Here is a 12,064-nt window from a genome sequence, read left to right on the forward strand (position 1 = left end):
CTTATTCCGCCCTGCAAAGAGCTCCTGAAGTTGCCAGGAAAGGAGACCGTGGGAACGTGGACAAAGCACGTGAGCAGGCCACTCAGTTCCACTAACTGGGTTTGCAAGAAGGAGAACAGTCGCCCCAGTGCTGACCTGGTGGCGTCGTGTGTTTTCTTGCAGCCTTCTGGGGGTGGGATGTCTTAGGGTGCTACCAGTTACAGAGATGCATACTCTAGCAAGTAGCAGCCTCACTCTTGGGACTTACCCAACAGAAGTGAAAGCTCTGGGCAGACAGGCCCGAGGAGGACGTAGCAGGGTGTCTATGGTGGGGGGTGCCACAGAGCTCTGGGAGTGGCCGAGCTGGGCCTCCCTGCATCATTTCTCTGTGCATCTCTCGTGCCAAGCAAGAAGCGGAGGTGTGTGGAAATAACGTGCAAGGGCATTTCTAGCGTACGTGAAGTAACACTTTAGTTGTTGGCGTGACTGAGTCCTTACCAGACTGAGTTTGAGGACAAGGGGCTCCCGTCTCCACACCTGACCCACGGGGGCGCCCCGCCTGGTAAATGCCCTCTGAGGAACACACTCAGGAGCAGGCCGGCAAGGTGGACGGAGCCGCTGTCCTTGGCTCTCTGGGTGCGCACTGCGCTTTTCTGTTCCTGTTCTCTGTAACGTATTCCAGCATTTTTGGAGAGGTTCTCAAATTGTAAAGGGGGAGAAGTGTCGCATTTGCATTATGGATATTTGAGCAGCTTTGTGATAGTGTCGAGGTGTTAAGGTGACAGAAGTGAAGTGCTGAGATGATTTTGTTAGAACAGTAACTTCAAGTTCTGCTTGTGAATGGTTTTCCTAGGTAGACGCCCAGGTCCGAGAAACCATCAAACTCATGTTCTCGGACGGGGAGCAGGGCGGTTCTCTCGAATGGCTGCTACAGATGGTTTCTTCTCGGTTCGTAAGCAAGGACGACCTGCAGGTTTTATTACGGGATTTGGAGCTGCAGATCCTGAAGAACATTACACACTACATCTCTGTGACGAAGCAGGTTCCAGATTCTGAAACCGTAGTATCTGCTGCAAAGCAGGCAGGGATTTCCGGAATCACGGAAGCGGTAAGCGCACAGCGAGAAACGCAGCGCGTGTCGTAATGGAGCTGGTGACCTGGTTACTGAGCTGACATGGGGGGATGCCGGGGGTGCTCCGCATGGCGTGGGGTGCGGGGAAGCTGCAGCTGCTGCGGCGGTTACCCGGCTGTGCACCTGGGTGGCCACACCCCTTGTGAAATCACAGGACCTGCCCAGGAACACGGTGCCGGGCTGTCATCCCAGACTCTAGTCCTTGCTTCGTCGTATTCTGTGGAACCCACGGTTCTCCGGCTCATGATTGTCGTGGCTGTGTGTGAGAGCCCTGGGTGACAGGGCAACCCCGTCCCATGTCCACATGTCGGCCCTTGGGCTGGGGCGCAGGACTGAACCCCCCCCCCGCCAAGCCTGTTGTCCCCAAATGCAGTTAACTGGAAATGTATTCTTGATGGAAATGTCTGGCCTTCGTTTCTGCATTAACACTGAGTCTTGTCTCCCCGCTGTGCCCTTGGCTGTGTCCAGCAAGCACGTGTCATCGTGAACAATGCCTTGAAGCTGTATTCCCAGGATAAGACTGGCATGGTGGACTTTGCTCTGGAGTCTGGCGGTGAGTAAACTCCTGGTTACCGAATACAGTGGTCACCTGTTGGCCCGCTGGGACCTGCCCCACTTCCACGCAGTCTGGAACCCGATGCCGAGAAAGAGCGTCACTCCGGGTATGCCCCGCGCGCTCTTGCTTTAGGGTCAGACAGGGCTGCTGGGGGCGCATGTGGCTCTCACATCAGTGGGCATCAGCACAATCCCAGTTTGGGGGCTGGGTCAGAGCTCACTGCCACAGAAACACCGATTATGGGCTTGCGTGTGGCGAAGTGTGTTGAAGCGTAGAAGTGCCGTAACGGATGCGAGAGCAGACTGTTTCCCAGAGCGCTCGGTGACACGAAGACGTGTCCCTCCAGGCATTTAGTGAGCGATGGGTTTGTGCCTACTGCGCGCAGGGACCGTCCCGGGTACCAGCAGCCCCGGCCCTGCAGGAGCCTTCCCTCCGTGGGGGAGATGGTGGCAGACAGAAAGCAACCCGTGATACCCAGCCGTGAGGACGGCTCCTGAGTGAGCGGAGCGGTGGGGTGCTGCTTTTGTTCCACAGAGAGATGAAGGGGAACGTGGTGGCCTGTTAAGTCGGGGAAGTGGTGCGTGCAGCAGGCACGCGGGCTCGGGACCCCGTCCTCAGGGCCAGGTGTATTTGAGCCATCCCAGTGGTGGTCTAGTGAAGTGTCGTGGTCCACACGTCTTCTGTCACCTACCCCCTCGGCGACATTTGGGACAGCGCCCCCGGATCAAGCACGGGAGCATTTCTGTGAAGAAACTACTACGCAAGAGGGGTGAAGACTCTGAGGGACATCACGTCTGTTTAGGGGAGGTTTGGGTGCCATCTGTGTCACCGAAAGTCTTGGTTTCCTGAGTTTTTAAAACTTAGGACTTGCAGATCAACAGCTAGTGAACCAGCATTTTGTCTCAGAGAAAGGGAGGTTCTTCACGCACGGTAGCCGATGAAAGGGTCTGAGAGCCCTTCAGGGTGACTTGGTTTACCCTCACCCGGCACTGTAGGCAGTCTGCGTGATGCCCCAGTCAGGAACCTGGTCCCCGCAGGCCCCGCACTGGCCTAGGGCCGCCACTGCGTGCGAAACCCGCCCCCCCCCCCCACATTCTCCCACGTTCTCCGGGTGTCCTCTGAACTGTTGTGTGCGTTATGTTCTGTGGAGAATGACTTTTTTGGACTATTAAGTGATTTTAGTTAACATGTTTTTGAAATTCAGTGATTTATGAAGAAACCATTTCAATTCAGAGACTTCAAGTGCTGTTTTAACCACTCAGCTGGGGCATTATTTTCTCAGGAGCATAACTAATCCTGACAGACTTGTATGTCCTGTAGAATTTTGGTAATTTTGATGTTCGGTGCGTTACTTGGGGCATTCACTGACTCTTTGTAAGTTAAAAGAATGTTTTTTATAGCGTCCATATTTAAGGATTTTTTTTTTTAATGAGGGGTAGAATATTTAAAAAGGTAATCGAGAGGTTCAGAAGTTCAGGTCTGTTGATGAGCAAGGTCAACACTGCTTTGTCTTTTTGTGCAAATTCCTGGTTCTGCCTGTTCACGATCAGAGGAAGAGTCCTCACACGGCCCCCCAACTTGGGAACCCCCATCTCTTCAAATACAAACTTCTCAGCAGCTTTTATCTGATTTTAGTTGTTTTTTTTTTTTTTAAAGACTTTATTTGACAGAGACACAGCGAGAGAGGGAACACAAGCAGGGGGAGTGGGAGAGGGAGAAGCAGGCTTCCCGCCGAGCCAGGGAGCCTGACCCTGGACTTGATCCCAGGATCCCGGGATCATGACCTGAGCCGAAGGCAGACGCTTAATGACTGAGCCACCCAGGTGCCCTCGCTTTTATTTTATATTATTATTAATTTTTTTTTTTTTGAGAGTTTGTTGTTGTTGCTTCCCACACCATCTTGTTTGGTTTGGCATCAGCACCGTGTCTGCCCTATTTCTTTTTGAGGGTCAAATGGACATTTTTTTAATGTTTTTGGTTTTTTTTTGAAGGAGGTGTAATTTGCATAACCTAAACTTCACCCTGTTAAAGCATTATGATTCGGTGGTTTCTCGTGTATTCACTCCAGAATACGTATGTTACCCCAAATAGAGCCATGGACCTGTTCTGTTAGCAGACGTGCCCCCCGCCCCCCGAGCAGCCGCTGAGAGCATCCTGTCGCTATGGCCTGTGGGTAGTGGGCCCTCTAACGACACACATGCCTGTCAGGGAACTCCAGTGCCTGTCTGGGTCGTTGCTCTTTCTTAGTGGAAGGCACGAGAGTTCATCCAGAGTCCCCTTCGCCGCTTTGGGAGGTGGCACTCGTGTCCTGAAGCAGCTGCAGACTTTAACCCCGAACTTGGAAAAGGTCAACATGAGCCTGGACTGTTCTTTGTAGAAATTAAAACTTGAGAATGTTCGCCCCTTCCAGTGAATCCCTGCCGGGTAAGGAGACTCCTTCCCAATGGGATCATTGCAGACCCTGAGGCAGCTCTGAACTCTGCTTTAAGGTGGGAGCATCCTGAGCACGCGCTGTTCTGAGACGTACGAGACCAAGACAGCGCTCATCAGCCTGTTTGGGATCCCGCTCTGGTACTTCTCCCAGTCCCCGCGCGTCGTGATCCAGGTGAGTCTTGACCTGGGTCCCCCCACCCCAACCGTGACCCTGGTGGGAGCCAGGAGCCGCGTTGTGGCTGCTTTTACTGCAGCATCACATACGTCCCAAGGGCTCAGCTCCGTGGGTTCGCACAGAGCGACCCCCAGCACCGCCCCAGAGGGGGACCTCTGCTGCCCTCACTTAGGCCGTGCATCGTGCCCTTGTCCCTCTGGGTCATCCCTGCAGCGCGAGCCGCTGGTGCCCTGTTGCAGCCCAGGTGACGGCCGAGGGTGTCCCTCGTGAGACAAGGTGGTGCTCCGTGGTCCGTGAGGAGGCAGAGCGGGTGGAGACCCCTCCCCTGCACCGCCGTGCACTGCACACGGCACGCACCAGCTGGCAGGGCTCGCTCGCTCTCTCTGGAGCCTCCGTGGGCTGCTCTTGGGGTGCACGGCCACTTGTGCCTGGCTCGCGTCACACAGTTGGTCCCCGAGACTGAGGAGGAAGAAGTTAAATCGTCCCATGTTTGTTTCCTCTCGTGAAGAAGTCCTTTTCTTCAAAACAAGAATTCACGAACTGATTCACAAACTAGTCTGACCGTGAGGTATCAGGAACTTAAGACTTCCATGCCCTGATGCTGTCGTGGTCCTTCTGTCATCCTTGGGAGCCCGGCTGGCAGTGGGTGCGTGTGGGCAGCTTCCCTGCAGGCCGTCTGTTGGGGCGCCGTCGCTCCCCCGGCACCGGTTTGTGGCCGCTCACAGGATCCCTCAGGCGCGTTGCCTTGGCTGCCTCGGACAGTGCAGAGGGCTTGATGGTCTCAACGTCCCCGTGATACCCCACCGACCACGGCATTGTGCCCGTTAGCCAGCTGGATCCAGTGGTCTGGGAGTAGCTGGCACTTCAGATGTTAGATGTATGTGAGCGAGGGAATGCTTTGTCAGGAGAATTCCCACAGGAACTGGAACCGGGAGATGAGATCAGAGGAATAGGTTATTGCCTTCTTAGAAGTAAAGAGAATTTTTATAGAATCTGGCAACGGCAGACACAGGATCCGCTCCTCCTTCCGTGACCAAGCCGGGGCTGGGGGGGGACACACCTGAGATGGTGTCCCCCAGCTCTCCCAGGGCCCTGCCTTTTTGTAGAGGGCACAGCCAGGGCTCACTGAGTCGTGCCATCCCCTGGAACACACGCAAAGCCCAGCTTCCGTGGTGCTGGGGAAGCTGTTCCCAGGCAGGGGACTCCTAGAGGCACTTTGCTGTCAACAGCACCCAGAGGGGTGCCAAAGGGACCTGCAGTGTCCCTGCAGTGCTGTCTGGGGAGAGTGCGTAATCCTTGAGGGCCCAGATCATTTTCACAGGGCAGGCAGAAAGGATGCGTAGATCAAGAACAAAAAGGGTACAGCGAGAATGAGTCCAAGCATAAGCACATGGTGGAGGGATCACCACACCCCTGCCCCTACCTCTCCCGTTCCACCTCACGGGCGGCTGCGCGCCATGCCCCTGACTCGTGCGCTTGGCGTCTTCTGCTCAGCACGGCACGTTCAGCTAAGGCCCTTGTCAGTAGGCATGGTAGCTCCTCTTTTGCTATTAAAAGTCCTCTCCCAGCAAAATATGCTCACGCCTGTCAATTTTGTATTTTTGCCAATGTATCTTAGGCACGGCAGGGGATTGCTGGGTCAGAGGGTTGATGCTTAAGGAGCTCTTAGGGATTTTGCCAAACGATACTCCTCGAAGGGGGTACGTCGTACATACTGACCAGCAGTTAGCCTGCATGGTTCCACAGGCTCTTCCGTTGTTGTTGATCTTTTCGGTGAGAAAGGAGAACACCTGTGGTTTAAGTGTTTATTTCTCTTGTTATTATGTAAGGTGGAGCATCTTTTCCCATGTTTGAGGACCATTTAAATTTACTTTTTTTAAAAACGTGTTTGCCTCGCCCATTTTTGTTGAAGGTGCTGGTTGTTGTAACTGTCAAGAGGCTCACTCCCGTACTGGAGACAGCCACCCTCTGGGGCTTAAGTTGCAAATGCCTTTCCCCAGTTTGTCGTTTGATTTTTGCTTATGGTTTTTTATTTTGTAAAAAGTCTTTTGTTTCTGTTTCAGTGTTATTAGTGTTTTCTCCTTGTGTTTCTGTGTCTTAAGTTTTAAAACGTCAGACACATTTTCAAGAGCTTGTTTCACTACAGTTGACCCTTCACGGGGGTTTGAGCTGCGCACGTTCGCTTGGCAGGTGTGTGTTTGTAAATGCAATGCTGGAACTGTGTGTTTCCTCTTCCTTATGATTTCCTTAATAACAGTTTCTTTCCTCCAGCTTATTTCATTGTAAGAATACAGCAGATCACACCCGTATAAACCATGTGTTGATCGACTTTATGTGATTGGTGAGGCTTCTGGTGGCTGCTAGTGGTTAAGTGTGTGGGGAGTCAGAAGTTACACGTGGAGTTCTCACTGTGCCAGGGGTCAGTGCTCCAGCCTCTACATTAATCAGGTGGATTAAGTCATTGTCTTTTGCCTCTTCCCTAGCCTGACATACATCCAGGTAACTGCTGGGCATTCAGAGGCTCCCAGGGGTACCTCGTGGTGAGGCTGTCCATGAAGATCCGCCCAACCACCTTCACTCTGGAGCACATACCAAAGACGTTGTCGCCCACGGGCAACATCACCAGCGCTCCCAAGGACTTCGCAGTCTATGTGAGTGAGCCGGGTCCCAGTTCTCCTCCTCCTCCTCCCACTCCGGGACTTGCCCAAAGATGAGCCCCGCAGAAGAGGCTGTTCCTGGTGTTGCTGGTCCCGTCCTCCCCTCAGCCCTTCAGTGCTCTAAGCAGATGAGATGCCGAGGGCACCACCCAGTCCTTTCCTGGGGAGGGCAGCTTGTAGGGACTATGTTCTCTGCCACCCAGCCCGTGGACCTGGAGAGTTCGGTTTCCAGAGAGCATGTGGCCGTTGGGCTGTGACAACTGTTTCCTGTCGAATTGACAGGAAACTTCCAACATGCAAGTTGGAAAAGGAGCACTCAGGATTCCCGTTGCACGCTATGGTATTTTCTGCTCTCTCCTTTCTCCCTGTAAAAAAAGTACAGTCGAGACAACACAGTTCATAGAATTTTGTTTCGTGCCTTAAAAAAACAAATTTCCCATAGATATTTTTTGATGGCAATTAACTTTTTTTTTTTTTAAGATTTGAGTGAGAGAGGGGCGCCTAGGTGGCTCAGTCAGTTAGGCGTCTGCCTTCGGCTCAGGTCGTGATCCCGGGGTCCTGGGATTGGGCCCCGCATCGGGCTCCCTGCTCGGCGGGAAGCCTGCTTCTCCCTCTCCCGCTCCCCCTGCTTCTCCCTCTCCCACTCCCCCTGCTTGTGTTCCCTCTCTCGCTAGGTCTCTCTCTGTCAAATAAATAAAATCTAAAAAAAAAAAAATTGAGAGAGAGAGAGTGGGGGGAGGGACAGAGGGAGAAGCAGGCTTCCCGCTGAGCAGGGAGCCCGATGCGGGGCTCGATCCCAGGACTCTGGGATCATGACCTGAGCTGCAGGCAGACCCTTAACCGACTGAGCCACCCAGGCGCCCCTGATGGCAATTAACTCTTTGCACACATTTTTAAATAGCATAAAATACCATTTTGTAGCTAAACCTGAATGTACCTCTCCAGTTTGCCGCTGTGACACCAGCTCTCCTCACTCCCTTAGACCAGACGCTCATGGCCCTGCACGCCTCACCGCAGAGGGGGCAGAGGGGGCGGACGGGGTGTGAGTGTCTGCAGGGCCACTGACCCATTGCTGTGGGCGGGTTACCAGCACTGACCTCCCTGTGCCCTCTTGTTCTCATCTCCGCTACCTTGACAGGTGAAAACAGCATATTTCATCTACGTTGCTATGCATTTCACATGCACTTTCCTTTTTTTTTTTTTTTGATAGGTTTGTCTTGTTTTTATTCATTTATCTTTTGGGATCTTAGTTTCCCTGTGCATAACTGAGCGCTTTCTACAGAAATGTTAGTCACGTGTCATGTACAGACACACTTTCCCAGTGTTGGTCCCGATGCTGCGTTTGGCCGCGTGTGCCCATGGCCCGTCGTTGCTTCCATGCATCCCACACCGAGCAATCCTTCCCCATGACGACACACCCCCCAACAGTCACCTCTACTTCCTGCTGGTAACTTCCTTCTTGTGGCAAAACACACACCAGAGTCACCCCCTTCCCTGTCTGAAGTATGCAGTTCCCTGGACTTTGGCACATTGGCACAGCTGTCCTTCCTAGAACTCGCTCATCTTCTCAGACAGAGACTCTGTACCCATGGCACACCAGCCCCTGGCACCCCCGTCTGCTCTCCTTGCAAGGTGGCCTATTGTCCTTTTCCCGGGCTCATCAGGAACCCTGGGGTTCCACTCTGGAGCCTTGAGGGCACCGTGGGCCACATGGGTGACAGAGTGCTCTGTGCAGTTGGGCAGTCAGTCCTGTGTCTCTCGTTAGCTTGCCGGCTGCAGTGTGGCTCTCCCTATCTTGTGTGTGATTGGTGAGGCTTCTGGTGGCTGCTAGTGGTTAAGTGTGTGGGGAGTCAGAAGTTGCACGTGGAGTTCTCACTGTGCCAGGGGTCAGTGCCCCAGCCTCTACATTAATCAGGAGGAATAACAGCTGTCTCGAGGGGTTGTCGTGGATTGTGTGACGTCCTTAACAAAGTGCCAAGCGTTTAACAGGAAGGCCTTATTAATGCCTTCATCCTCCCAGATTATGTCGAGGGGAAGCAACCCTAATTAATGCAGTGGTTTTTTCCAGTACTTAATGACTATCTGGTTTTGGTTTCAGGGATTAGAAAATGAATACCAAGAGGAAGGGCAGCTTCTGGGACAGTTTATGTATGATCAAGAAGGGGAATCACTCCAGATGTTCCATATTCTGGTGAGGACTTGCATGGCTCCCAGGGGCCCATGGGTTCCTCCTGTCGGGTGGGCAGGACAAAGCTGCCCAGGGGTGTATGTGGGCGTTAGCCCCTGAGAAAAGTGGAATCTGAGCTCCCAGCTCTTCCCAAAGGAGCCTTTGTAGTGTATACTCTGCACACAGGCGTCCTGATAGTACATCTGTGGCTTGTGAGGAGTTCCGTTTTGCCTGAGCTCTGTGTCCTGCGATAGATGACGGAGTTCACACTAAGACCTAATTTCCCACGTGGCTGCTTCCTGTCAAATATGTCAGAGTTGGGGAAGTGATTGGGCCTGGGGTGTTGTGAATTAAGTGTGACCCATTCCCTTTCGATTTCAGAAAAAACCTGACGGAACTTTCCAGATAGTGGAGCTTCGGATTCTCTCCAACTGGGGCCATCCTGAGTACACGTGTCTCTATCGGTTCAGGGTTCACGGAGAGCCTGTCAAGTAGAGACCCTCCTATGGTTCTTGTACATTTTGTATATACGGGGACAGCGTCAAACACTGGAGCCCTTCCTGAACCAGGGCACCTGGAGCATCGGGAGGACGTCACCCCTGAATAAACTGCCAGTGGGAGCTGATGCCCCGCTCACTCCTCTGTCCACAGGAAACACTGCATGTCGAATGCCTGGCTTCCCTGAGATCCGCTGGCCACAGCCCATCTCTGGGAATCCATTGGAACATGTGGTTGTTAGGGGGTTTGTTTTGAACATAAAGCTCTTGATACTTGTATTCTCTTGACATCAGGAACAAAGCAAGTGAAGCTACAGGTCAAAGTGTTCTTGAAGCTTTGATATTTAGCCTTTCACTGGCCCTTCTACAGGACTTTGGGGGCAGACCTATTTCATCTGTTCCATCCAGCGCACGTTTCTTTCAGGGAAAAACAATGCCACCAAATTTCAGAGTTCTGAACTCCTTTCCTTTAGGAGAGGGTTTCTCCTTTCTTCAGCACCAGTAGTTAATGTAAGTTCCCGGGTGGGGAAGTAACTGTTCCTCTACTTCATTTGCTCCTGCTTCTGAGAAAGACTTTTACAGTCAGGCCTGGGTGTGTTGTTTCTGTTCAGGATCCAGGGCGATTCGTTTTGTCGTGGGCTTGAAGTGGGTCTGATTTGAAAGGGGGTGGTGGTCTGGATCTCAGCCAACGCCTGAACGGAGTGCTCAGGTCTCAGCGAGGCTCCGCCCCTTGGGGCCACCCTGGAGTTGGACCTCACAGTGTCGGTAGGATCCCAGAAATCCAACCTTAGGGGATGTCATCAGGTTGTGTTTTAAATTTTGCTGCAAAGTTGAACACTAATGTGCTGCCAGTCTTTCAGAATCTTCAGTTTTTACTCTACTGATGGTTCTCCAAGGAGACTGTCCAGTGTGGCAAATTCACCATTACGTTGTAGGTTTATAATTTTTCTTACGGCGGCACTTTCTTCCTGGCTCTGGTTGGGATTCGCCTCTTACTACGACTGTCGGCCATTCTCAATTCCTAGGAGACTCGTTTTGTTTATAATTAATATTTAATATTTAGACTATTTTACTGAGCAGACTTTATAAATGAGGTATTTGCAAGGCACTTAAAGTGTTACAGATGTTTTAAAAATTATTTAAGTTTTATTGGGTTAAGACAGTCTTTCGGTGTTCTCATAAACACTATTTTCAGAAACAGAAAGTGATGGTGCTGGCTGGGGTTTTATGTGTACTGCGCAACTGTCCTCGACTACATGAAGTAGCATTTTTTCACTCTTAGAATTGGAACTAAATAATGCCTATGCAGTTAAGTTGGATAAAATGTATACAGATGTTTCAGATATTACAGGATAAATATATAAATTAAAATTTCCTATATAAAACAATTTGGGAGTTGGGTGGAAATATTTTGAATATTTATTTTTAAAGATGCAGAATGGGACTTTGTGCACGGTATTTTTGTAAATGCCTTTCAAAATACTTGTCTTTGGTAGTGCTGCTTTTGCTGCCACCAAATTGATAAGATGCTATTGAAATGTTTAAATAAAGAGTTTAAATTTTTAAAAGTGCATGTGATGTTTCCAGTGAAGAATAAACGGTCTCTTTCTTTCCTCAGTTTGCCTTGTTCCTGCCCTGCGGGTGTGGGGGCGGGACCAGTGCGTTTCCTGTTCTGCTGCCTCTGCCCTCTGAGGTTCCAGGTCAGCAGGTGCTTGCTCTCAAAGGAACACCCGTATCATCAGGGCGTCTGCTCCAGAAGGCAGGTGTGGGACAGAAGCTCATTTTCAAGCCTACCCCAGGGTTGGCGCGTTGAGTAAACACTTACTGAGGGCCCACTGCGTGTGGCGTGCTGAGCTAAGATTCACTGGTGAGCAAGGACGAAGCGCCTCTCCTTCGGGAGCTGCAGCGCGGGCAGCACGAGGGCTGAGAGTCCGGAAGGGACCGTGGAGGCGGGGACAGCCCAGGGCCGCCATGCTTGTGCCTCCCCGGTCGTGGATTTTCAGGGGCAACCAGCATTCCCATGTTGTTTTTATCCTTCTGTAGACCCCTCTGCCCACTAGCAAAAATGTGCGTATACTTCACCGCTGTTCACACAAATGATGGCGGACTCCATGGACTGTTTCGTGTCTCCCTTGTTTTGGTTACGGAACAGATCTTGGAGATTGCCTATCCATAAAGAACTTGTTAAAAAACAGCTCTACTGTTGTTTGCATGGATATACTCTTTAGTTTGAACCAGTCCCCAGTGGATGGACATGTGTTTGAATTTTTCCGTATACGAACAGTAGGTGTGCAAAGAAGGAACACTCTGTACTCCATACCCTTGCGAGTCTGGAGTTGGCTGACCCCAAAATCCAGGGGACCTTCAAATGGAAAAATGGCTTAAGTTGTGCTTCCTCCCCAGGCCCTGTCCTCGTGCCTAGAACCGGTCCGCTGCCCCCGTCCCTGCCCCCGTGCCCGGAACCCGTC

At 51.8% G+C, this 12,064-nt stretch overlaps 1 protein-coding gene across 7 annotated transcripts in view; it reads left to right on the forward strand.

The window, feature by feature from the left end:
* The window catches only part of SUN1 (Sad1 and UNC84 domain containing 1), a 51,742-nt gene extending 40,534 nt beyond the window's left edge, over positions 1-11,208 (forward strand). For all 7 annotated transcript variants that reach the window (XM_034988206.1, XM_034988212.1, XM_034988209.1 and 4 more), the window contains 6 exons: positions 833-1,087; positions 1,580-1,664; positions 4,157-4,272; positions 6,759-6,926; positions 9,031-9,123; positions 9,481-11,208. In XM_034988206.1, the coding sequence (XP_034844097.1) occupies positions 833-1,087; positions 1,580-1,664; positions 4,157-4,272; positions 6,759-6,926; positions 9,031-9,123; positions 9,481-9,594 (831 nt within the window). In that variant the 3' untranslated portion in view covers positions 9,595-11,208. The remainder of the gene's footprint in view (positions 1-832; positions 1,088-1,579; positions 1,665-4,156; positions 4,273-6,758; positions 6,927-9,030; positions 9,124-9,480) is intronic.
* Positions 11,209-12,064: the final 856 nt, after the last annotated feature.

The sequence above is a fragment of the Mirounga leonina genome, unplaced genomic scaffold, assembly GCF_011800145.1.
Source record: "Mirounga leonina isolate KUSES-001 unplaced genomic scaffold, KU_Mleo_1.0 Mir_454, whole genome shotgun sequence".
NCBI classification, from domain to species: Eukaryota; Metazoa; Chordata; class Mammalia; order Carnivora; family Phocidae; genus Mirounga; species Mirounga leonina.